Genomic DNA, 27,331 nt, shown 5'->3' with positions numbered 1-27,331 from the left:
CCATCCTCCGCACTGTCTGCATTAAAAGCAAGTTTCTGTTCACACTGCGGAGATCCAGACTTCAGGCCCCAGCTCAGCCCCAAGACACTGCTGCCACAATACCATCCTCTGATTGCCCTCCAGGCACGACCAGAGGAAGCTGCCTCTGAGCCTCCCTGACTCCTGCTCTCATTAACTTCCCAGCAGAGATGGCTCACAAAAGCATCTTTGTGGCCAGCTAGGAGTCAGGACTCCAGCACGCACACATCCCTGCATGGCTGCGAGGGAGCAACAGCTCCGGTCGACACGCCGTAGGTACCTCAGTCAGCAGTCTGGCAAGCTGCTTGAGCATCTTCAAGTGTCTCCTGCTATTGGTTTCCCAGAGGTCCCATGCTGATTCATAACCTGATTAGCTAATCTGAGCTTGAGCAATGTAATTCTGCCTTGAATTTCGTTGGCGGGAGGTGCTGTCACTCACTTGTTACCCTGCTGGAAGAACTGGCTGGATGGAAAATCCTCATAAGCTGTTCTGCAGCGCTGTTTGCTCTCGGTACGTTTTCTCTCTCCTCCTCAAGTAACAGCACTGAGTTCTTGGTAAACATAACCTGAGGATTTTTGCTGTTTAACTCTTGGTATTCACAAATGCTCTGAGCACGCACAGATGATACACATCAAACCTCACCCGTCGGAGCTCTCATTTTTGGTCAGATCTCTTGGGCAGCCTCCTTTATAGCAGAAACAAGTGCAGCCAGCTCAGACTTAAGCAGCACATCTCTGCTGGTGATTTCACCTTGGCATTCACTGACTTCTGGCAACAGAGGTTACGAACCGATTTCTGACGGTTCTTGAGATCCCTTTCCCTGGAGCACAGGTGAGGGATTATGAAGGAGGGGCAATAGGATTGTTGCTAATGAAGCAGATCTGCTGGACAGCTAGACTGTGTTCACTAACACTTATCTGCTCTTTCACTCTTTCAAAAAAACCCAGCAACAACAAAAAAAGACCCACTGATTCAAGAAATACCAAGTAACAGCCACATATCACTTTCAGGAAGGCACCAGGAGCCGCACGAGCACCTCCCAAGGAAGGTGAGTCCAGCACCAACCTATAGCATACAAATTCACAGCCATATTCACGTATACAAATGGCAGCCTCCAGAAAAACATGCTTGCACACAGCCAGTTGGAAGTGGTCAGCACGGGGAAATAAAACACTTTTCTGCAATGACCCCCAGGTTAATGCTGTGGTCAGGACATAGGGGTTCAAGCAATATTTCCACATGACCTCTTACAAACCTTTGTACCTCCATTCCCCTTTTTTAATGAAACAACACTTTCCCACTTCACAAGGGACTGGGAGCATCAGTTCAGCAGTCCCGAAGGAAAAGCCTGGGGGCTGGAGACTGACAGGGTCTCTCCAGAGAGAGATTTGACAGAAAAGCTCAGGAAAGAGAACTGAGATTCCCTCTCTTGTTGCACAGGACCCTGGGAGGCACAGACACTGGTCCAGCAGCCAAGACCCCTCCAGCCCAAACCACGTCCCACCACGACCGTGAGATGACAGGTGCATACAGCCAGGCTATGGAGATAATTCAGCAACGGACATGAGTATCCCACGTACACCATGCCCACAGCAAGGGAATTGGGGGATGGGACCCACCCTAGCAATTAAAGCCCTAAAGCTGCCTTCCCCAGGCAGGCTCTGCCACTGGAGACAACTCTTCAGCCCGCTGCATCGCTCCTGTCATGAAGGATTCGCCTGCCTGTGAGCTTCAAAGAGGAAAAACCCTCGCCTGGCGCTGGAAACCTCCTCGCTTGCAATTGTCTCCGCTTGGCAACCCGGCCCGATAGTGAATAAACGACAGAGAAATATTCCTCTTTACACGTGTTTGGGTTTTTCGGGGTGGTTTTCTTGGACGGCGATCCTGGCTCGGCAACAATACCCGTCTTGTTCGGCCCTGCGCTCCAGAGCAGGCTTGAATAGATCTGTCTAAAATTATAAGCGGGCAGCCCTGGGCTCTGAGAGATCACAGGCCACATGCTGGGGCTGAACAAAGACTCTGCTATTTCCTAACAATTAGCCCAGCTAAAAGGACATCTATCTCCTTCCATTAGAGCCACCACGTGCCTCCCAGTCAGTCCATTGTAGAGCTAATTAAATAACACGCCTCTCTCCCCAAGAGGGTCTCCTGATTACTTGCCTAGGTCCTAAATCCTTGCTGGTGTAAATGGGGAAGAGACAGCTGGTCAGCAGGGGCCTGCGACACCAGTGGAAGTATGGTCACCCATCTACAGCTATTATCATCGTCATCACCACTTATTTCAGGGTTTTTAAGTATCTTCGGAATACTTAGAAGATCTAAGGGGGTTTAGCACACAAAATGGTTTGCTTCCTTGGGTACTCCCCCACTGCCTGCAGCAGCAGTTGTGAAAACAGCTGATTTATTTATTATTTTTTTGTGCTTTGCTGGTAGTTGGAGGAAAAAAGCAGACATAAATATTTTTTCTAAATATGTTCCAGATTGATGCAAACCAGTTTGGTATTTTTTTTTCACACACTTCTCATCGGGCTAAAACAACGAAAAGAAATTAAACAAGGAAAATGGTGTGTCATTCAACCTGAGCTAAAACTTTTCAATATTGCGCTTTTAAAATGGGGGAGAAAAAAAGTGTCAATTAAAAGTAATCTGTAAACAAACCCTCTTTTTGCCTGGTTAGTTTACCTCTTCAAGGAGGTTTCTGTGGGAGGGGTAGGTCTCAGGTGTGGATGAGCTGAAATTAATCTGCCTTTTTAGCTGGGAAGCCCGATTCATGTTTTAGCATCACGAGTGAGATGAAACAAAATGTGTCTCTGATACTTGGAGTCTGACAAGTCAAGAAAATTCATTCCGTCGATATACCAAAAGTCACGGGGGCTGTCTGCAATGTCCTCAGCAGTGCTTCATGGAGGCCAGGGGCCACCACAACCATCACCTGTCCCTAGAGGAGGTCGACATGGCTCTTCTGTAATGCCCAGCCTGCACCTGCTCAAGCTAAAAGCTGTGAGTGACTTTTCGCTCCGTCAACCCATCCCGGTGCTTTGGGGTGAGCTGTGTTTGCAGCACACAGCCTCACACAACAGCACAAAACTGCTAAATCACTCCAGATGTTCAACACCTTTTCTCACACGCTCCCAAGACCCGGAAGAAATACACTTTCCTTCTGCCAAGTCTACAGTCAGCAATAGTTGTGAATATCCCCTTTACCTCCTTTAAATCGTTATTTTCCACCCTTGGCTATTTAAATCATTATTTTCACACCAAGAGAACATAGCTGGAAAACTGGGAAGGTGGGTCAACAGACTAATGAGCTGATTTCCTGTGGACCTTCGGCTCCAGGCTTGAAACAGCTGGACCTGCTGCTACAGACAGAGCTCTGTGCACCCAAGGAAAACGGAAAGACTCCATTCCTCAGCTCTCATGGTGGAGAGACAGCAGGAGGAAGGACACAGAGGAGGAGGAGGAGGCAGAGCTTGGATTTGTTCTAATGGGAACAAAAGCTTGCTCCTGTTTCCCAAACCCATGAGCTACCCATGCTGCTCACAGTCATCCTGGGTAGCAGCTGCTGTGTGAGCCTGAGTGGGAAAATGCTGGGGAGCTTTAGAAATGCATCAGAGCTTGCCAGGAAATATATTAATCAGTGTGTGTATGTGTTTGTCCATAGGGTTTTATTATAAAAGGACAAGGATCAACTCATTGCCCATGGCTATTAAAATCACATTTAGCCTATGTTCAGGGAATGCAAATGTTTTACATCAAATGATCAGATTTTACAGGGACATATCAACAGGGCCAGGTAACTCATCATTAAAAGATACTACATGACTTGAAGGCCTAGAAGGGGTTAATACAAGAGTCAAGACGAAAACACAGTTTGAATGTAACCTAGGAGCTGCTACTCAGCCCTCTGTCTGCTTTCAAACCCCAACAGCTAGGTCTGACTGCTTCATTCATCGCAAACCTACCAAAAAAAGGGTAAGAGCCAAGAAAAAGATGTCTTACATTAACCGCCTGCCTCCCCTCACCCAGCTAGTGCCCTTGATCCCAAAGCTATGGGAATGGCTCCACAAGCCACTTGATTAATAAGAGCCCAGGGGGGAAAAATCGTTTATATAACCTCGTCTTCTCTAAACTTCCTAAGTGCTTTAGAAAGTGGCTGCCCTGGAAACCCAAACTGGAAACGAAAAATATTATCTCTTCCATTTATAAACATCTCTGGCGCTAATGAAGTGAGGAGCGGCAGCAACAGGGAGGGGAGCATCGAGATGCACTTGACAGGCGTGGGAGAACCCCGATAAAACCATTTTGTTTCAGGTGGGTGTGGAGCGGAAAGTCCTCCCACTGTGATCTGGTGCCACTGTAGCTGCTGACTACAGCACTGCGAGGCCCACGGAGAGGGATTTCGGAAGATGGATGGTTATGGAAGTATCTGCTACACTAAACACAGAGGCAGACCGACAGCCTTACTAGGTGTAAACGTGGGGGAAGAAAGACAGGGTGACATAAAACAAGGCAAGAGCAGATGGATGAAACCTTAAAAATCAGTTCCCTTAGCTTGAAGCTGTAGCTCGGATGAAGCATCACATCCCGATACTGGGAAGCAGGGAGCGAGTGTCGGTGCTTACTGGGAAGCAGGGAGCGAGTGTCGGTGCTTACTGTGCACGCGTACTTTGTGGCACAAACTGCACAGACCAGGCTCCTTTTGCATGTCAACAGAGCCTGTCTGTTTACACCGGTCTGGTCTAAATAAACATACGAGGGGTCCAGATGAAGCTCTTGGGTTTAACTACCGTCAGCCTTGCAGCCCCTCAGACACACATCTGAATCAGAGAGCCAGGAGAAGTATTCTGCAGAATAGCCCAATCTATTTCTCCATTTTCTTTCCATGTTGGCATTTCCCACGGAGATTTGTTTTTGCACCAACACAGCCAGCACCAGAAAATGCTGAGTTTTGGCTGGAAATGTTTGGATTTCGTTTTGACAAAATATTGATGATTTCCGCAGAATGATCTGTCGCTTTTGGCAGCAACAAGAAGAAAAGTAAAAAAGACACAGTTCATCTAGAGAGGGGACTGAGCTGACACCCAGCCTGGAACTCGGCACAAGTGGAAGGCAAAGCCGGCTACTGGGTTGCTGTGTTATCCTGTCATTTTGATTACTGTAAAGCAAGGGAAACTGCTACTACTTTCATGTAGTAGCTGTTTGCCTGGATAGAAACACAACCAAAGCTGCCAGACAAAGGAAGCATCTGGTCTCCTGGGGTTAGGCAGTAACTAGATGCAAAGCAAGGGAAGAGAAGGTCTGGTTGTCTCTGGAGATGTTTCACAGGAGATGCAGATACCCCAAGGTTGCAGCGTGGCAAGGAGCTAGTCCAGGGCAGGACTGAGATGCCAGCTTTATTTCCATCACTACTTTCCATAATTAGTCATGCCTCTCGAGCCTGCAAAACAGGGTTGAAATCTCCCAAGCACAGGCTCTTCTGTGCGATGCCTGGAACTGACCAAATTAGAATTTTTCCATGAACAGGTTCCCTTGGGGCATCTTCTCCTTTTTTTCCTATTCTACTTCAATGACGACATCAGTTTGGCCAAAACAAGTGCTCTCTGGCCCCCCTTCAACTTAGGATGTGGAGAGTGAATCACACAAACTTGGGGAGAAAGGCATTTCTGACTTCTGAAGAGTAGTTGCTGATGAGTTAGGGAAAAGTAGTTTGGCCCAGTTCTTCTCAGAAATCAAATCCCTGCTTTGGTGGAGCAGTTTCTTTTGCTCCATCCCATTTGTGCTACGGGAAGCATGAATATCTGCAAGGGTTGTTACCACCCTGCGTGCCCCTGCTCACACAGCATATGCCATGCCAGTGGCCTTGTTTCCCTTTCCAGGAAGGGAAGTCCTGTCATGAACTTTATTATATTGCTTTTTTGTGTGTGCACCCATCCACTCCCCATTGCTGAAATCGATGGCAGCGTTCCCACTGAGTAGGTTGAAGCCAACCCTGTTTTCTCGCAGGCTCACGGTGGGCTTCAGGGTCTAAAGGCTAGATCCTGGCCTTGAATTATAACCTGCCCTTGCAGCATCACAGGGGAAGAAAAAACACCGAAAGAGGAGCCCTGCCTCTAAGAAGGGATCAGAGGTCTCTGAAGGCAGCTCCCAAAGGATGGACCTGAGCCGCTCATGCTGGCTGAGAATCTCTTTTCATGAGCCTAATGCCAAAAAAACAGCCTGCATGCAAATTCCACCCTCCATCCCCAGCTTTTCCCACACCTCACTCGAGTCATTTGGAGGCCGGCAAGCTGCTTGCTGCAAGTCTCCCATGGCTCTTCTGCAGCGAAACCAGAGAAACCATCTTCCCGTCGTACACACACAACCTCATTAGCCCTGCCTGCTGCCAGAGAGGCAGCCTCCCTTCCCGGGAACCAGCTGCAGAGAGAGAAACCCTATTTCATCTATTGTGAAATGGCCAACAATTGACCCGCTGCAACTTTTTCAAAGCCTATTGATACAAAACCCCACAGGGGAAGCTCCATCCCGTGGGCTGTGTAAACTCCAGCACGTGTTCAGCAGACTGCAGGCAGCTTCAAGGGGGCAGCCATGCTAGCAGCTTGGTATCGCGTAAGACGTCGGGGTTTGGTGTTGTTTTTTTACAATATCAAGCACTTGTACAACATCCTCCAGGGAATTCCAGCCACTCGCCTGACCTCAATGAATTAAGCATCGCAATAAAATGTGCAATGAATTAATCATCTGCATCTCCAACATGAGAAACTGCTATGCAGTGGCTCACAGGCAGCCTTTTGAATGATTTAGGCATCTCAGTCCAATGGAAGTCAATGGCATTTGGATGCCTAAAGATTTTCTGTTAAGTGATGTAGCTAGAGTCTTCCAAATCCCAGCTGTAAGATCTCAGCCAGATCTCCTAAATCCACCACTCCTGAGAACTCTTCTTCTATAAAAAGACTGTGGATGCTGGGGAAGAGCCACTAGGACTGAGAGCTCAAGTGAAAGAAACTGCCCCGCTGTCTGGGAGGAGGATGTTGCATTATACAGACCAGTCACTGCAGGGTCCTCTCAGTCAAACAGTTAACTGCTGAAAAGCAGGAATGAAGAGGAGAGATGCTAGGAAAGCAGCAAGAGCACTGACCCTATATTGCCCCCCAGGAGCTCCAGACAAGGTGAGAAACTAGACGTGAACAAAACAGGGTCTAGTAAACAAGGTGCAGAAAGCACACCATGTTTGAGAAAGCTCAGACCTGGGTCTGCTCTGAAAAGGAAGAATCATTTCCATCCACAATTAACAGCGGGAGCAGCTTGACCTTATTTCTGTTCAATTTTAGAAAGAGAGCAGAGAGATGCAAACCCTTACAGGGCTTTTAAGAATGTTTGTCCTAATCCTGTCCTTACTCTTGTATGGCTCTAAGCATGTATTTCTCCTTCCTGCTCTTCATCCATCCAGCCTGCATACAAGCTCCTTGAGCTGCATGGGGCACAGGACAGTCCAATCCTCCTGGAGGTGTGTCCCTATGTTAGAAATAACAATTGAAAAAAAAAAGACAGACCATCCTAATGCAACTTGCCCCCCTCCCCAAACGTCTGACAGCTCAGTTTCTCAGACTGAAGTGATGCAAATAGCTCAGATAAGGTTCAGATAAAGTATCTGGGCTCTCAAGGGCTTATCTGAACTGACCACCAGCTCCACAAATTCTGAAATTTGCCCTGTGGGACTATCTCCATAGAGCTTGATTTCCATCTGAAGCCTCGACCTCCAGAGGCTGCAGAAACAGCTACTGTTCAAATGCATTCTTGAGATAGCAGGGTGGGACAGGGCAGGTCTGCAGCTCCCCTACCTTTCCCTATCTGGGGATTTGCCTTCTGGTGGGAATGTTGCAAGAGCTGGGCTGATGGCTCAAGGAACCGGTGACGGCACCTTTCACCGCCAGCCTTTACACTGTAACAGATGAGGTAAAACCTTAGGGTGCTGTTAATGAAAAGATCACTTTCCCTTGGCTACGAAGTGTTCCGTGCTGGCTTTTGCTTTCAGTCATGCTCCCTCTCAAGTAATTGCTAGCAGAGGGAAGGCTTTTGGGAGAGCACCAACTTAGGGTGCTATGCCATGAACTCCCTCACAGACAGTGTCAGCATGGGCATCATGCTAAGATGTGGGGTTTCTAAAGCAGCCTGGATGAAACAGGGAGCTGGGTGCAAAACCCAGCTGGTCTTCTCTGAAAATCTCAGCCTGGCAGGCTGTAAAGGGAGTCAGCAAACGCAGCAAGGAGCTCTGATCAAACAGACCCAGGCTCACAGTAACGGACAATCTCTAGTGTTCATTTACGGTGATAAACATTTGTGCTTACAGATCCAGCCTAGCCTTTCTGAAGCACAGATAGACGCAGTGATCTCAAAATGTGTGGTACATGGTAGTGAGCATCCATTTATAGTACGCAACTCAGACTGTGAAAGGAGCCAGGGGAAGTCCAAGGCCAACTTAGAGAGGGTAAATTGAGATCTCTTTGTAAAGCTGGTACAAAGGACCCATTAGCTCGCTTACACCTGGACTACAGCTATTCTTTGTCCTGCAGCAGCAGCAGGGGTCTCCTCCCATCTTACAGCCAGATCCCATATGCTGGGTGCTCTACAAACACAGGAGTAAAAGACAGCAGGAAGGATTCCTTCCTGAAAGGTCTGCAACCAAATAATCAGTAATCTAATGGTTTATACACCTAACGCAAATCTAGCAAGGATGAAAAAAAGAGCTTTCTGAAACCTGTTCAAAGCTCTGCAGAAATTACCCCCAAATCTCGCTGATTCAAGCAGAGAAAGATTTCCTCTCTGCAGAGGTTTGTAACCGTCAGGCAGAGTTCTCAGGCAAGAATAACTATGAAATTCTATAGGATGGCTCATAAACCATAGAAAAAAAGGTTTCATTTCCTACTAAAATATTCCCAATGGATCATTCCCAAAGGGCCGGCATGCCAAAGGGCTGCTTCTGAGTGTGCTGGCTCCCCTTCCGCATCGGCGCTTCGCCCTGGCTAAAAACCAGGGACGAGGGGAAAACGCGTGGGCAGGCTATGGGCTCTCTGCAGCTCCCCAGCGCTCAGCTGTGTTGGCAGCACCAGGGTTAACCACGGCGTCGCCCTGTAATGCAATGATTTCTGGTTTATTTCAGCAGGGGAAGTGTGTCCCGGCCTGATTAGCCCAATGGTTTCCTCTTTTCCCATAACCTCCAGACCCCCATGGCCTAAGTGTTTACTTTCTGAAATAAAAAATCTGCTAGTGTTTTTCTTTTTTCAGGGCATGTGTATTTTGGGAGGATTCGGGGGGAGGAAAGTGGAGAGGGGGAGTTGAATGGGATGGGAGGCTTGCATACACCTCCCTTCTCTCTCCCACCCCTCACCCCCAGCTCCTTTCCAGCTGCAACCTCTGAGCTGAGACTTCTGGCTTCAATGAGAGAGAGAGAGAGAGCAAAAGGGAGAGAGAAACGTATTAATGAGAGAGTTCAGTCTCTTGCTTCAGCAGCTATAAACACAGCGAACATCTGGAGGGAGAGAGAGGTGCTTCATGCTGCCAGGAGCTGAAAGAAACAGGCTGTTTTCAGGGTCCCAGCCCCCCATGTTCCCCACATCCCCTGCCTGCCCTGCACATAGCTCTCCTGGCATCACCCAGCCAGCCCAGCCCATCCAGAGAAGAAACAGTAGCTGGTCTCACTTAGGCTGCCCTCCCTGCTCCATGCCAGGGCAGCAAAACCCACCTAGGTGCTGCTACAAGAAGGGCTGGCCACGTGCAACCCAAACCCTCTAGAGAGGGTGCTTTGCTGCCCAGTGTCCCCAGAGGCAAGTGCTCATGGGTCTGTAGGCAAAGCAGTTTGGGAAAGCTCAAAAAAAAGCAGCTGTGCTTTGTGTGGCCTGTCTGAAGCAAGTGGTGGTGCAGGAGAGCCTTCTCCGGAAAAAGAAACAGATACATCCACCTCACTCCATCCCCACAGAGGAACCAATCCTACTCTAAGACCATCCAAAAACAAGACATCTTCTGCAGTCATCCTCAAGGCATCACAGAAGCTATGGATAGCCTGTTGCTTACTCCCTTTCCTCCTTGACTCTAACTTGACATCCAGTTATTCCTTCCCCAGGGCATACTGAAGCTGCCGGTGCTGCTGCTCAGTTTTGCAACAGTCCTGGTGCAGCACACTAACTTGAGTTTTGCCTCTTGGTGAGCTCCCATCCTCCTCTTATACCCGAGTACCTCAGCAAATCTGCAGGCATCACCCCAAAAAGCAAGAAAAAAACTTCCAGCTTTCATCCAGACTCATCCAAGGGACCAACGCCCTGTTCAGAGCATGATGCCTCCCTGCGCAGCAGCTGATCCCCAGCTGACACCAGTCTGCAGCTCAAGTGGGAAAAGAGCTCAGCACTCATTCTCTGGTGATGACCCAATGTGCAGGGAGCTCCCTTGGGTTTTGTCTTTGAGAGGAGAGACAGGGATTTTTCCAGTCAGGCAGGAAACAAATAGAAAAGTGAAAGCCTGGATTTTTGTCATTCTGTTGCTTCAATGCAAATAAACCTCTACAAGTGCTGACTTGCAGCAGGTTACAGCAGGGGATGCAGAGGGAGCATCATTAGGTATCAATGGGTTGTCTGCACGTGTTTTCCTCACCTGCAAAATGACTAAGATCCACATAAACCAGACATTGAGTCCAGCTCCCACTGACCAGAAGAGCAAACCAGTAACTGCTCTGCATCCTTCAGAGGGCCCTTGCAAAAGGGCCAGGAGAGTCTAAGACACGGCAGGCAGCCCATGGCTCTGCAATACATTCACAAGGCATAGAGGGATCTTTCCTCTCCGCTGACAGATTGGAGTAAGTGCTCTTAATGGAGAAAATTATGCGTGTCCTTCAACAAACCCAGAGAGCCAAAGTATAGGAGGTGTGACGCGCCTTTGACTGGAGCCAATGAAACACCCAAAGAGTGCCACGAGGAAAAAAGGTCAGAGAAACCCCCATTCCAACCAGGCTATAAACAGCGGCAGACCCCAAGGCTTGCAAGAGACTGTGCCACCTCACCAGCCAGAGGATGACAACAGAGCCCGGCAGAAAGGGCTCATTCATCCCCTGGGCCAGAGCAAACGGCCAGGGAGAGCTGCAGATTTGGGGGAATAACTGGCAGCAGATTGGGCAGAGGCAGGATTTTGCACACAGCTTTTGCTGAGCCTTGAAATGAATTAGCATCCATCGCCTTGTCCCTCCCAGTGGCGGCTCACACCTTTTATTTCTCCCCCTGTTCTGTTCCCCTGCACCTTCCTCCACGTCCTCCCTTGTCTGCTCCTCATTTATTAAGGAGGGAGAGGACAAACCGACCAGTCCAGGAGAACTGCATGAGAAGTCCTGCTAGGTCTCGATCCGCAAGCAGATGTGCGTGCCCTGTGAAAAGACGCCCATTCATCTCTGCGGAGAGCATGCGGGGGAGGTAGCAGCAGTGCAGGGGAGGGGGGAAGTGTTGGAGGAGGCTGAGAAAAGGAAGGAGGCCGCAGTTAAAAATAGGATAAAAGGACATGAAAAAAAATGCAGATTTTTTTTTTTTTAAAAAAAAGCTTCGCTCAGAAAATGCGCTGCAGCTGGAGAAGCCATCGGGCTGAGCCTGGTCAGCTTTCACCTTCCCCCCCCTCTCCTCCTCCCCAAGCCCCCTTCCTCCGAGCGTGGGCCTGGAAGACGGCCCAGAAACTGCTCACAGAACAAGCTTTCCTCTAGAGATCTCCACCAGGGAAGGAGTAGGTCTTGCAGTGAAGGAGGGGGCAACGTGGGGAAAAGCAGGGAGAGTTTGCCACAGATGCAGGCGGCCCCCATGGGACCCCTGCCTGCAGTCCAGGCTGAGCTGAGAGCTGAGCCTGAAGGAAGATCACAGCTACAGTCAGCAGAATGGGAGCAAAGGGAGAGCATCCCTATCTTGTCTGCGTGGGCGTGGAGCAAAGCGGCACGCTGCAATGCGTTGCTCCAGCTACAAGGGCTTTGCTTTCCTGCCAAACCCAGCGCAACACCACCATAGTCCAAGCTGCAGGGACACGGTGTCCATGAAGCAACAGGGGGTGGGATGCAGGTTTGCTGCATTAGGGAGATGCCACCCCCAAAGCTAATAAACCCAAAATATTGTGGGTTGAGAGGTGGCACTAAGCTAATACGTCCAGACAACACTGGCAACAGATTGGGTAAGGCTGGTCTCCCACAGCACCGGCCTGAATGGTGCTGGGTATTGAGGGTGAGCCTAAGGTGATACCTTTTGTTCATGACAGTGTCTTGGTGCAGGAAGCCTGACCAAAATCAGCTCAACTGCTTTCACGGCAGCATCAGACCCACAGCTGTGATTACTCCTCTAGAAAGGCTTTAATTTAATTTCTTGCCTTGCAAATCCCAAAGCCAATCCCATTTGCCTCAGTGAAAGCAGGATCACTCCCTCAAATGCTCCTGTAGCGCCCAAAAGGCTAGCAGCACCTTCAGTCCAGCCGTACTAATTCAGCACAACAGTCATAGAAACTTCTTCAGCCAGTTGTTTCATCCCTTGCTTGCCATTAACAACAGTTTTATCTCACTGTTTTATCTAACCTAACACTAAGGAAAACAAACCCATTCAGAGTGGAAGAGCTTGTCAATACGGCCTTGGCTCAAATAGACAGCACAGCCAGCACTATGTCCATGCTGGAATTATAATACCGCTATCAAATCTTTTCCTTCACTCCAGTTTTTGTCTAACCTTGTATCAGCAAAAATATATTACTAGGGAGTAATATTAGGATAGTGTTACCTTATGAATTAAACACACGGTGCTAAGTGTGGCTTTCAGCATTTTCATCAACCCTGCTGCTTTGGGCAGACACAGGGCACCCTTAATTTTGGGCTGCCAGATGGTTCAGCTAAGGTGCAATGGCCTTCACATTCCCATTCCCACCTCTCCAAGGAGCAGAGCTACTTTTCCTGACCAGGCAGCAGCAGCTCTCTTCTTGCTGTTTTTTTCTACCACCTCTGGGATGTGCCCTTTGCTTGCTGTGGGTCCAGATTAGGTCGATCCTCTGGGCAGTAACAGTCCCAACATATGTACTGCAGATTGTGGTAGCAAGCTAACAAATAAAACTGACTCTTTACTATTTACAAATTTTTTTCTTTTTAAACAAAAAAACCCCACCACTACCCCTTCTTGTCTTTAGCAACAAGCTAAATCTGCATCAGGCTTTCCTTTATCCCTATCACTGAATAATCTTATCAGACTTCAGGCACAATGTAAATAAACTCACCCAAGCTTCAAAGGCAAAATATCTTCTCTAAATGCAAGCAGCTCTAAAACTTTTAGACATGTTGTGGGTTTCTATTGCAAGAGGATATATTCACACTTGCATTTTCCTTGTTGACTTGTTTCTTTCACCAACATCAAGACCATGAAAACCAAAATAGCCTCTAGTACACCAGAAGAATAGATGACAAATGGTTTTAATGTGCACCCAAAACACAAAGGAGAAATGAAAGACTGTTCCTAGCGATATATACAAATGAGGGTTTCCTCTCATTTAAAATTAGAAACTGCTCTAAGCTGAAGAAACAGCAATGTAAAAAAAAAAAAAAAATCAGAGAAAGAGTACCTTGCATTGCAACAGGAAGAACTGTGAAGTAATTCTTAGGTATTGCAAGAGGATCAGAGGCCTGTCCTACCTCCCAATGTACTGAGAGTTTGATCAAAACCTGTTGAAGACAACGACAGCTTTTTTTGCTTTTACTGGCTTCACTGAGGTCTGAACCAGGCTCCAGTCTCTACAACAAGAAATTTCACAGACCCAGCATGGGGTAATGAAGATCTGGGTTGCAGCTATGTTGGTCCCTGGAGAGACCGCTTTCACAGAAAAGGGGAGAGGGTAAGGAAAAATATACAAAGAAAACTTTGCAGGCACAGATTTGCAAAATGTTTGAGTAAATCCAAATGCTGCAAGGGCAGATTTCATCAGAGCAGAGTTGACATCATGCTGAGAGAGGTCACCCACAGGAGTTGAGCAAATAGCTGAAATAAGAACGGCTGGGAATAGGCAGCAGTTTTGCTCCAGCCACAGGCACAGTGCTCTGCATCCATCTCCTGCTTACACACCAGTGCTCACCAAAGGAGAAAAAAAAAATTGGAATGCCTGAATATTTGCCAAGGAGAGATTTCAAACTATACATTTGACTGCAACAGTCACTGGTTCTGCTGAACTCTTTAGCTGCAAAATGTCTCTAAACATCAGGGCTTTTCCCCTCCCAAGAGGCCAATGTGCATAACGAACGAGCCGGGAACAAGTCACAGAAGACCAGCACATGCCATGCAAAAGCTTACATGGGATTTAACTGCTTCATGATAGGCTTATGTGGGACTTAAGTGAAACATAAACTTCATATTGGCCCTTTGCAAAGGTCACATTCGTGCAACTTGAGCTCTTTCACTTAGTTCCTGCGGTTGGCCTGTGCCACAGCGTACCTGAGCCCTCTCCTCCGCCACAGCAGAGCAGGGCTGCTTTGCTGATGCCTTATCACCCGTCCCACAGGCAGGAGGACCGACTGCCCGCCAGACATCTGCGCTGCCTGTTGGTTATACAAGCAGCAGCCCAAACTGCAAGTTCAGCTTGAAGATTCACGGGTTGAACAATGTGCAGGGCAAGAATTAGTCACCGGTGATTTTGTAACGACTTTCAAATTACAAATGCATTAAAGATGATCACCTAGTCCAAGTCAGTGGATTGCTTTATCTGTGCAACACTTTGTAACCATGCAGCCCTGACAGCTCAGCATGACCGCACATCTCCAGCTGTGGTTACCTGAAGAGCATGTCACCACCCTCCCAAGAGGCAAGGCGATGAGATAGCTCCAAGAGCAATAGACCCAAAATTACTACCACAGTGGAATTAAAACTGGGGGGTCCCCGGCTCCTTGCAGCCTTCCATGAAAGCAACTTTCCAAAGCCACTGGCAAGGACATCAGTCCTGCAAGCACCATGAGAAATGATGAAGATGCAGCCAGCAGGTTGGTAGGTTCACCTTGCCTACGGTATTCTCAGGGAGACCCCCATGTCTGCCAAGACCCCAGGGAGCAGTAACCAGGGCTGCAATCCCTAAATGCAAGGGAGGTGCACACAGGACATCAAAATTAACCACCCGAAAGAGGAGAGGGGTTCTCCCAGCTGGGCACCTGTGCCATGGCAGGGAAGAAGGAAGCTCCCATCCTTTAGCATAGCTCTGACAGGAGAACAGTTAAGCAAAGCAGCTTTAAGATTTTTATCTGCTTTCTGGCCCCGTCTCCACTGAGGGAGACCCTTAACAGCCAGCAAGTCAGGTACCAGCCCGGTGATGCTGCAGTAGGTGCCCTTTGGCTGTATTAATGGCAAAACACCCCAATAAATTAAGTCAGGACCGGGGAAGAAAGCAAATATAGAAGGAAGGAGACAAGGGGGACATGCTAGACAACAAACAAGAGTATGGCAGGCCTTTAAGGCTTGTCTTTTCACCTAGGCACACTGCCAAGCCCGACGGCACAGGGGGGAAAGGCACCGTCCTGGTTTGCAAGCCCACCGCTGGTATGGTGTCCTACCCGTGCTGTAGTGCTCCAGGCCGGTGGGCACTTCTTGCGTGGCAGGCTCGTCCCAGAGCGGGCAGCACATCCTCGGCTGGCAGCAGGCAGACTGAAAGCCGCAGGTCACCCAGGGGTCCTCACAGGGCCCGGCAGCACCTTGCTTCTGGGAGCGGGAGAGGGAAAAGCGTCAGGGGCGCAGCACCACAAAATGGCTGCCCTGTGCACCGTTCCCTCCCTCTCCAAACCAGGCACAAAGCCCTGGGCCAGCAGAGTTTGCTCAGAAAAAACTGTCATCTAAATTCACCTGGCTGAGGGGTGTCACAATGAGGCCAAAAAGACCCTTTTTTTAAACAAATGTGAGGGAAAAAAGAATGAAGGCCCACAGTGAGGCTGTGCTCAGCAAGATGGCGGCAGCGAGGGGGCTCTCCTCAGGGCCAGCCATGGGGAGGACACCCTCCGTGAGGGGGCCTCGTTTCAGCCCCCCCCAGCTGGAAGTTATATTTTTTGGCTGTGTGAGGCAGGAGCCCCAGAGCCCCCCAAGAAATGTGGGGAGCTGGGAGGGAGGGAGAAGCCATGGCCCTGCCCAGGCCGCAGCCTGGCACTGTGGGGGAGCCCAGCCCCACACTGGCAGGTACTGGGGCAAGCCGTCACATTTATGTTCATATTCCTATGGATATTATTTGTGATTATTATGTTTATGTTTATATTTGCGTTATTTGTGTTTATGTTAGTTGTATCTATGTGTCCATGGACAGATATATGTATATATATACATGTGTATATATGTATGTGGTATGCACAGGAAGTATATACACAGGTGTATATTTATATAAACTTATGTATTATTACATATATATTACAGAACCTACTGTATTATTATATGCTTACACATAATACATGATATATGTATACACATGTATTGTTTGTACGTGTGATATAGGTGTGTGTACACTCACACATATGTAAACCTAGGTTATATCTGTCATTATGTATTACACATTTGTTTTCATTGTATATATATTTCTATTTATACTTTATAAAGAAAATAGATGTATTATATATACAAGCATATATAGGTACATGGAAATAATCCCAGGATATAATTCTCATTTTATTTTATACATATATATTTATAAATATGTATCTATATAGTGTGTGTAAATAGTGTGTGTGTATATATACACCTTATATACATATTTATCATATATACTTATATGGTATACATACCTATATGTATATATACATAGACCATAAAATATATATGGTACACAAAAGCATATATAAGAGGATAACAACACAGACATACATACAAATAAATTCAGGATGCTTTCAATTTTTATTATTATTATTATTTCCCTGCAGGGAAATACTTTTGCTTCATCTCCAATCAGTATTTAAAAGCCAAATGCATGCTTGGAACCATTTAAAGGAAAGATATCAAGCTATGTTAGAAATATTTCACATGTCAGAGTGGTCTTTTTTTCCTAATTTGGTGAAAATTTTGCTTTCTAGCAAGTCTTATGTGCAGCCTGGTGTCTCAGCTCAGAGTTACAGCTTTCATCTGACCTTGTCTACTATCTTGAATGCTGGTCAGCATTTCTTTGGACAAACATCTATTAATCTGTTTCCCCTAAATCAGGGTCTGATTTCTCTAAATAAGGGTCAAAGCACTGTCAAAGTTGTCCCATAGCTGCTGGCAGTTGGCACGGACAGGCCCGGGATCACACTTAAACATATATTATACATAACCACCCATCAACTGCACAGACAGAAAGGAGCTGGCTCAGGAGAAGGAGCACCAAAGTTGTCCAAAAACTCCAGAAAACTGACAGAACCTTTTCCAAAGCCTGATCTGCTTTGTGCTGATCCCACTGCATTCATCCCCAGCAGGTGAAGGTCAGCACGGGGAGCGGAGGCACCAGGACAATGGTTACCCTAACAATCCTCCTCCAAACACAAGCGCAGGAAATCCGATGCAGTGATCCTACTTCCAGTTGAGGTTTGCAAGCTCGAGAGACTCAGATAAGCTCCGGGTAAACACTCAGCATTCAGGCACTGCTCTGAACTACGTAAAACCTTGGAATATTTAGTGGAGGACACCAAACCGTGTTAGTCAATGGGCTGGCAAAGTCACAGTAACCAAAGAGAAAACAAACTGAAACAGAAAAATAACTCAAACTCCTTTCTTACCATCACTCCGGGGCGAGTCAGAGGATAAGGGGCTGTGTTGCCGATGGTTGGGTCCATATAGTAACTCATCATCTCAGAGGTGCCTGCAGAAATGGAGATGGACATTAGATGCCCTGATGCAGAAGGCATAAAAATTGATAGCATCAGCTAAATCTGTGCTTTCTCACGGCCATATAAAGCTAGGACCAGACTATCATCTTAATGAGTTTCAGCTGGGAAAGTTAAGAGGAAAAATATCTGTATTAACAGCAGATATTGTGATTTGATGTGTTGTATCAACAATGCAAACACACAGATCCATAAGTGTAAACTGTTGAGAGTCTGACAATGGTGAATGAATTATCACCTGGAAGCTGATGGAGCTACTCTGAGGGAAGATGAGATCATATTTCCTTTGCTGTAGAATCGATGGGAAATTCTTGCCAATTTTTTTTCTTTTCAGAGAGAAAAAAAAAAAGAGACCAGTTCATTGAGATCAACACCTTTCCTGTAAAAGTTTTGTCAAAAACAATATGTTTCACAAAGAACTTTGCTGTTTTCAAGAGGCACCTTCTGTTTTCTGGCATTAGCTTACGTTCCTCTTGCTAAAGCTCTCCCTTGCATTGCTGAGACTTCTATTCCTGAATAATTTGCAGTGCATTAAATAACCATCTTCAACCCACAGGAGCATGTCACAGTTTCACGTGTCATTCCTAGCATGGGACGTACTCCTGTGAGCAAGTCCTTCTACCAGTCCTGTTCATTAGACGTGATTTTTAATCATTGATTAGCCTACTTGTGTAGCCGAGGTGAAGGAGGTGCTATCTGGCTCTGTTTTCATACATGTAGCTGTTTCTCCCGCTCTCCTTTAAATGCACAGCAGAAAACGCAGGGCCAATGCACTTTCTGTATTTTGGGGAAATATGACTCAAAGGTGCTGGGAGGAAAGAGTAAAGGGGGAGTAGCCTGGGCTCAGAAGGGCTCACTCAGACAGGATATGACTTGGAGCCAAGGGGAATGGCTATTTTCATCATGCTGATACACGGCATAGCCTGCAAGATGGAAGAGCCGCCACTGCTTTAACCTCTGTGAGGACACAGCAGCTCCGACACCGCTGGAATACCGCCCTTTTGATTTCTGCAGACCTCCTGTGCTACCGACTGTAACCGCTGCAGATGCAAACACTTCTCCAAGTCGTCTTCTAGACAGAGCCAGTGCAACCACGTCGCCTTCAGCCTCCACTTCTGTGCTGCACCCACGAATAGCTCCCGGAGGCACTGGGACCCACACCCAGCATTCCCTCCCCTCCTGCCACGCTCACAGGGCCAGGGGCTTGGCTGCTGCCAGGGGCCAGCCGGCGGTTTGCAAACATGCCGGCAAAGGGCAGAGCCGGCTTCAGCTGTGCCTCACTCACCACTTCGGCAAACAGGGACTCCAGATAGCGTCTCCCACTGCGCTCTGTGACTAATGGCCAAATGTGAAACACCTGCATGTGTATGTGTATTAAATTATTATCATCATTTCCTGCTTGTTATTACTATGTTTTGCTCTAACACCAGTATTAATTTTTTTCTTTTAAACTTCTTTTCTTAATTCACAAAATGGAAAACTACCTACGCGGTGAAAGAACAACAAGCTTAGAGCAACCCAGAAACACACACATTGCAAGTGCTGTGGCTGAGAAGCCTTAACTAATCTCAGCATCTGCGTGCACCCTACCAGCCTGCTCTAACTAGGCGTTAAAACACGTTTGCTTAAGTCTCATTGCAGCTGGGTCAGCCTGCAGCTGGGTAAAACAAAGAAGGTGCACGCAGCCCATTTCTGCAACTCAGCTAATGAAGGGCAAGGCACTTAGTCACACACTTGTCCCCTGATCCTAACCCTAAACAAATGTAAACCATCTCACATAAAAGGGAACTGGTCTCCCTCTTGCTCTGGAGTAAAGATTAATGCTGCCAAACTGTACCAAAGCAAGACAGACGCTGCAAAATGGAGACGGAGAAATCGCCGGGCTGATTCACCTATTTCAATGACACACATGTGTCTGAAAGTAAGAAGCTGCAGCGTTAAAATAGCAGTTAAAACACCAGTCCCCACCAGCAGCTTTTTTTCCTGCTTTGCATCTTGTGCAATAGGCAGTTGGGCTTTGGTTTTGTTTTGTTTTTTCCTTTGATCAAGACACCTAAGTCACACCGGTTCTCGAGAACTGCTTTCATGCCTCGCTGAGTGTCGTTTGAATCTTTCTCAGGATGCAGTTGCCCGCTGAACCTTCCAGCAAAGTACCACACATTGATGCTTGAAGCAGCATGTGCTTCGGTGACAGGAGAAGCACTAAACCCATCCTGACACCCAGGACAACGCTTCATGCAATAAAGAATATCAAGATTGCCAGAGTGTAAAGCAGCACCAGCAACCCCCTCCCAAGCCCTGGCCTGGAAAAAGGGAATTATCATCTCTAGACAGTGGCTCCAATAGATTTATAGCAAAGGCAGTTTGCTTTTTTCAGTTTCTCTTCCCCAGCAAGCTGTACTATTAAAAAGCACAAGCAGGGGGTCAGAAATACAATGCAAACATCATTTGCACCCGCATCTCCATCTGTTCAAGACAAGTCCAACTTGAATGCAAGTTAAATCAGTCCCCCAACCCGATGCAGATTTTGTGGGTGATAACAGTTAAATGACAGACACACGCAGGCTTCAGGCCGCAAAAAAAGGATGTGGAAGACAAGACCTGCTCTAAAAAGGCAGTGAGCAGATTCTACGCACAAAATAATTGTGCTCTGGAAAAACAGGTATGGGAGGCCAGCGACAGGAGGCAAGATGACAGCAGAAAGGGAGCTCGAGTATGCTTTGTCCAGGCTAATTTTAACAGAACTTCCACCACTTCCCATAGGAAACTACTTCACAGCCCAATACATCTCTCACTGTCAGCAAGTTTCCCTGATGTTTGAGCGATATTTTTCTTCTCTTTAGCTTCCTCTAATAAGAGCCTAAGTAGTTCCTCTCCTCCCCTTGGACGCCATTAGATAGCTTTAATGACTGCTCAGGAGCTTGCAGCTGAACTAAATTCAATGATCGCGCTCTTTGTGGCAGGTAACTTGGCTGATGTTAGGGAAATCACTGCAGATTTACACCAAGATAATCAAGATCCACGGCTTGCTGAGAGCTGTTAATAAATAGCGGAGAATCAGAGCCATTTGGTAAGATCCTTAATGACTTAACAGCTTGACTTCAGTCTTATTGTTTGCTCTTATTATTCCTGTCTTATTGTGAAAACGTGCAGGAGAAACAGCATTTATTTTGGGACTTGATCAAGTACCAGCCAAAGCTATTAGACTCTTGGGTCATTTCTAAACTAAATTAAATTTTTAATTTAATTTCAACATCCATCCCTCCTTTTTTACAAGAGGTTTATTTTTTTTAAACAAATTACCAAGCTTAGTTTAAAAAGGAAAAAAGCTGTTTGTCCTGATGATTAACACACACACATGCAGAAGTTAGGAAGGAGTTAAAAATGTATGCTAAAACAAAGCAAACTTTGTCTATGGGATGTATCAAGACCCTTTACAATATTTTTGTATAGTGTTTTACTATTACATTATTTTGATGGAGAAAGGAACAGGGCTGAGATAACAGGGATTTTCCTGTGGCAGAGTCAAGACCAGCAGCTCCCATCTCTGTTTCCCAGTGTGGTGCTCAATGTATGGGTCTGTGGTAAGATCCTGCAGCTCAAATTGCTCCCCAACTTCTGAGCTGTAGGACCACACTCAGCTTCTGCCCATCCCATATCCCTCAGCCCCAGGCTGGCAACCCACTAAAGGTGTCACTGTGGGGTCCACAACTGGAACAGCTGCAAAAGAGTATTCAGGAGTTTTTCTCCATCCCAATAAACCAACAGGATTCCCTTTCCACAGGGTTAGGTGGGAAGCCAGGAGGATGGGGCAGCAGCAACCCCATCGGAATATTTCTGACTTCAAGAATGTGAATCAAGACTTTAAAAATAAGAAGCAGCACCTTCAGCACAACCATCTGCCGTGGGGTGTTGCACAGGCAGCTCGCTGACCCAAAGCTGCTTAGTGATAGCCATTTTATTTTTGCATCAAGTAATATTTTATCATCTTTGAGGGGGTGGGGAAAATGGCTCGTGGAAATGACATTCTTCAGCAAGGCTTTAACCCTTGAAACCCTGGCACTTTCCAGGCCGCCTGCCAATTCGATTCTCAGGGGAAGGAGTGTTTGTTGATCTGTTGGTATGTTAAAAACCTCATTCCATTCATCAAACCCTGGCACCAGCTTGAAATAAAGGAAGCATCCCCAACGCAGGGCTACAAGCCATAGAAATGAGCATGCTTCTCTTGCTGCCTATTTACAAACCATGCTTTTCAACAGATCGGCCACCTCCTGCCTCTGCTTCATATCAGGGGACCCCACCTTTGTTATGATTTTAAAACTTCGCAGTGTTCTCAAAGATAGTAACTGATTTACTGAAGGGGAACCAGGCAGGGCAGTAAATAATGATGTTATGGTAAATAGAGCAATATAACAATTGCCCTCCTGCACCCTCCATAAATACTCCAAGAGATGAAATGACTTGGCTAAGGTCATATGGAGAAAGTGAGGGTGAGAGGCTGAGTATCTGAACCCCTGAGCCACTATCTTAACGACACGGTGGTGATTGCAGTCGGATTAGCATTGCTGTAAGAAGGTTGTCCGCGCCATTTCTGGGAACGATGCAGCTAGCAGGGGCAGGGGAGGGCTGCCTGTCAGCACATCACTTTCTGCTTTAACGCTGTGCTCTTTCTTTTATCAGTAGCTGTCAGATCTGAAGGAGATATGATGGTACCTTAAGAGCCTTCCATTTGGCTGGACAAACTCTAGCTGAGATGGATGACAGCTGTCGCGAGGTAGTGCCAGGACAATTTGGACCAGACACATGCGCCCACAAGCCCTTGTTCTCTAGGCTTGGTAGTAAACTGCTTTCTGCTTTAGACTTCTCCCTTGCCCTGCTCATTCATCTATTACTCAGCTGCTATTTTATAATTGAGCTAAAATAATGCCACTGTCAACAGTACTACCAAATCTATAGGGAGCTGACAAAGCAGATCATGGCAAGGAGAGAGGTTTAGGTGAGACCCTAAACCAGAGAGGCTGTTGCCATTAAATCTTGCAGCTCTCTCTTGGGTCGTAGCAGCTACTTGCAATTGCAGGAAGATGTGAATGGGTGTGGGGGGGTTAATTAGGTCATCTGTTATTTCACTTATGAATTTCCCTCTGTGAAATAATAGATTTAGAGCACAACCTCATGGGCCAGCTCCTCAGCTAGGGCAAAGCAAAGGGGGAAAGAACTGGGTAAGTTTCCCACTGTTTAGCGAGGATCTCCTACACCAGGGAAGGATCTGGCCCCATGATGAGCACACGTTCCCCATCTCGGAGAGTCCAATCTGCCCTGCAGCAAAGGAGTCTTGGTCAGGGATTGACAGCCCAGCTGTAAGTCTGTGTTTTGCTCCAGACTCCCTGTATGACCTGCAGCAGGACGCTTGGGACCAGCCTGCCCAGATCTGATGGTGCTTTGAAAATCCCACTAAGCACCTCTCTTCATTAGGTATCCAAACTCTTTTAGAAAGTTAGGTTAACTTCCATTTCTCTGTGCCTCAGCTTCCAGATGTATGAAGAAGAAAATAGCACTTGGGTGTTTTCTGATGTGGAGGGACACGTGGTACCCCAGAACTCAGCAGTGAAGCTGAGGACAAGGGACACATACATGCTTCCCAATGCTGGGTGCACAAAATGCACAGTGGGCTCCCACAAAAATCCCAGCCACTGGGTTAGCAGTGCCATTCCCTACTGCCCAAGGCAAAAATGTCCAGGTAGCCCAAAAAATCTGGTTTGCCAGAAAAATGTTTACATGACAGGTGGGGGAGAGCTTAAAAAAGCAGCCAAATGAGAGGCAGCACGAATGGCCTGTAAGCAGGAAACCGCTCTGGACCCAGCCCACAGCCCCCAAAGGTGTCAGTTGACAGCACAGGATGGGAAGTTGATGGTAACTGTAATACCAAATGAGTGGCCGCATGCAAAGCGATGATTTAGAGGCTAATAGGAAGGGGGAAGGCCTTGGCTGTGCTCCTCAGGGACTCACAAATCCCACTGGCTCATTTTGGCTGACCGAGGGGTGCAGGATTGTGCCCTTCCCAAGGAACAGCAGCAGCACGGCAGCACTTCCCTGCAGCTGTCAGACTCAGAGCTCCAATTCCTCCCAAAAGCAAATGCTGGCACCTGTGGCACTTTCTTCCCTTTGGGAGATGGCATTGCTGTTGCAAACATGCAGAGATGCAGCAGCAAACCCCGTACAAGCATCCCTCCAAAGACAGGAGTCAGCCCCCATATGAGAGGGTCCACTCCTTCTCTGATAGTCCACACACGGGGCTGGAGGGAGTCGAGGGAGCATCTGACCCTGGGCACTTTGCTTCTCCCCCTGCCTTGCAACAAAAACAAACAAACCCCCATTCAAACTCAAAACGTAAAGGGAACTGCAAATTTAATCCACTGTAATAATGCCAATGCACAGCCTTCTACCTAGATAAGGAAAATAATCATGTTCTCCTAAACACACATATAAAATTTATATACTCTGTATAAAAAAAAAGAAAGGATTTTTAGAGGGAAGCATCAGCTCCAACATTTGTATAAGACCCTGCAGTACTGTTAGCAAACACATGAATCAGTTACTGGGTGAAACTGGAAATGGAGAGAGTAAAAGTAAATCACCGGCAAAACAAATCTTAGATGTCCTGAAAATGAACACAGGTACCTACAACCCACGAAAGAGTTTAAAGAGACTCTCTCCCCACCGCCACTTACTACTTAGCTGAAAGACCAGGGGAAAAGCTTATGTCCTCCACGGCTTCCCACACTTGTCTCCGATCTCTTTCCAACTACCTGGTGCTATCCTCTGCGCTGGAGCTGGAGAGGATGGAAATACCATAGTGTTTGCAGCAGGGCTGCCTATTCAAAGGGAGGGGGAGTGGTCAACCCCGCATCCAGGGCGGTGGGAAAGGCGAGCTCCACGCTGCTCATGCTCCAGCGGCCACCGCCAGCCATGGAAAAACCACCTCTGGCAGATGTCACGCCGGTGGGACAAAAAGCAAGAGATGCTGGTTGGAGGTGGGCATGGGGGCAGCCTCCTGCCAGCCCCCCGGTGCGAGCTGCCACTCTGCAGCGGTGGCCTTTGGCTCTGTGCTGCCTCTGCGTCCTGTAAAAGTGATCCGAGGGCTTCGGCGTGCTTTGTGAGTGGAACTCCGGCCCCCCAAAGCCCCCGGGAAGTGGAGCATATTCTTGCACGACAACTGAAAAAAAGGCACGCAGATCACGACCAGGGTGAGGTTTACCCAGCCCTGATCCCTGAACCTCGCTCAGCTCAGCTGCTGCCTCTGCCCGGAGGTGCCTAATGGCAGAAACTGCTGTTTCCTCCTAAAAGCCCCCCTGGGCAGCTCTGTCTTCCCTGCTCCCGTGCGTATCCCAGGGCACTGCTGGCTCCAGAGCACTGCGCTTTCTGGTGCCTGCCTTACCCTCAACCCTGGGAAGGACCTAGCCTGGTAGCATACCCTAAACCCGCTTATCCGTGCTTCTGGTACCAGGCATGCAACAACAACAAAAACAAACAAACGAACAAACAAAAAAAAAAGGTAGCTGCTGCTTGCTTTTAAAAGCATAAAGGCTGAAGCAATCTGCCCTTCTACAAGGCACTACAGAAGGGGGGATGCTTGGGCAGCACTGGGAGCCACTGGTTCAGCTCCCTCCTCTGATAGAGGTGATCCCAACCTGCAACACCCCAAAGACAGCTTTTAATGCAGATGCTAGAGGAGGCCAGGGGCTCCCCGTAGAGTTGATGGCTGCTGGGACCAGAAAGGCAGGCAAGCACGTTCCCGGCTGGGCAGGAAAAGGGAGGGAGGCAGAAACACAGGTGGCAGCGGGCTCATTCCAAATACCCCAGCATAAATCACCCGCTTTGCTCTGGGAGAGCAGGACCTGGGGCTGCCCTCTCCTAACGCCTCTGCCTCCTGCTGCCCCGCCTGCCTGGCCCTCACAGCTTGGCCAAGGACCTCCGAAGCCCCCGTGCTACCCCCAGAACCTGGATGCAGGAGGATGTGCCCATCCTGCTCTCACTCTCCAGGCAGCAAAGCTGCCTTTTCCTCCAGGAGAGGGCTCCAGGCTGAAAATCTTCGCTAGCTCCAGCACAGATCCCTGTCACGACGCCTTCATGAGCAACCACTCCTGCTGAGCCCCTGCTAGCAGCCCCAGGAGCAAGGCAAAGCCCAAACACCAAGAGTTACATATGTGCTGTTCTGGAATATTTTGTTTATGGGCAAAATGAGAGGCTGGGAATAGCTGCTGTGATTTTCCCTAGAAATCCTAATAGCGAAGTGTAATATAATAGCAAAAAGGAGGACACAGCTATGGGACTCAGCCCTTATTGACTCAGTGCACTGATGCCGTAATATTCTGCTTGCCAGAACGTTTGTACAAGTGGCTGGTTTTCAAGGAAGTTTGCAGCATCCTCACAATAAAATAAAAAAAAAAAAAAGAAAAAAAGAAAAAAAAAGTAGCATGTACCTCTAAGTACCGTCACTGGAAATCCAGGCTGGAGATCCATCTAGGGAGAGAAATAACTCCTGGGGACACCCTTTCCCAGTCCAGAAATGGGTATTTTGGATACTCTCAGCTAAGCAGACATTTGCAAAGTGCAAACCAAAACTGTATTTGTTATGACATGGCTAATTCCTGCCTGCATAGGGCTTCTGTGGCATCTACTGCTGCCAAATACTTCCCAGACAAATAAAATGTGCAAAACCAGTGTTCACAGGCCAAAAGATCTCTCCTGTTCCTCATGCCCAGTCCAGGAGATTACTCGAATGCATATAGTGACAAAAAACAAGAAAACCCCAATATTTATGCACATAAACCTATTAACAGGTCCTTTGAGGATTTTCTCGAGCTCCTAAGTGAATAACATTGAGCCTTTGCCTTAACTTAGCAAAACACAGCTACAGGTGGCCTGAATATACATTACCTGTTGAACTTGCAGCCGTAAGGCACGGATTGCTCTTGTAGCTATTTTAATGCAGGAAATGATTTACAGGGTTCCCATCTTCTTGGGAAGGTTTCCAGCCTCCTGGGCTTTGGTACAAAGGCTCAGTCATGTCTGAGCACCAAAGGAGTGGAATGCATCCAGCAATCAATTTTTATCTGGGCAACTCTTCTCAAGGCTGCAGGATAACCCCGCTGGCAGCTGCAAACAAGATGTCTTTCCCTGGGCTGGATGCTTTGCTCTGCAGCAGACAGTTCTTCCGATACAGTAATATATATATATTAATAGCCTCTGTATTATCACGGTCCAATCGACTGTGTGTCTGCAAAATGGAGAGGCTTCTGGTTTTGGCTATTTCTTACAAGGCAGCACAATATCTGCTGCATGCAGATCACCTCACTTGGCTTGCATGTGGTTGCCTTGTTTCAGGGTCACTGCTGTCACATCAGTCACCCAAGCCAGTTGCTTCAGCTTGCAGCAAAAAGTTGGGTTCAATTTCG

At 47.6% G+C, this 27,331-nt stretch overlaps 1 protein-coding gene across 3 annotated transcripts in view; it reads right to left on the bottom strand.

The window, feature by feature from the left end:
* Positions 1–24,775, bottom strand: part of ETS1 (ETS proto-oncogene 1, transcription factor) — a 74,708-nt gene extending 49,933 nt beyond the window's left edge. The window contains exons 1-3 of one of the 3 annotated variants that reach the window (XM_037409783.1): positions 24,683–24,775; positions 17,769–17,851; positions 15,597–15,741 (exon numbers count right to left, since the gene is read on the bottom strand). In XM_037409783.1, coding sequence (XP_037265680.1) covers positions 15,597–15,741; positions 17,769–17,851; positions 24,683–24,728 — 274 coding nt within the window. In that variant the 5' untranslated portion in view covers positions 24,729–24,775. The other 2 variants (XM_037409784.1, XM_037409786.1) reach the window with 2 other exon arrangements.
* Positions 24,776–27,331: the final 2,556 nt, after the last annotated feature.

The sequence above is a fragment of the Falco rusticolus genome, chromosome 16 (assembly GCF_015220075.1).
Source record: "Falco rusticolus isolate bFalRus1 chromosome 16, bFalRus1.pri, whole genome shotgun sequence".
NCBI lineage: Eukaryota > Metazoa > Chordata > Aves > Falconiformes > Falconidae > Falco > Falco rusticolus.
This window is presented reverse-complemented; position numbering and strand designations above follow the sequence as displayed.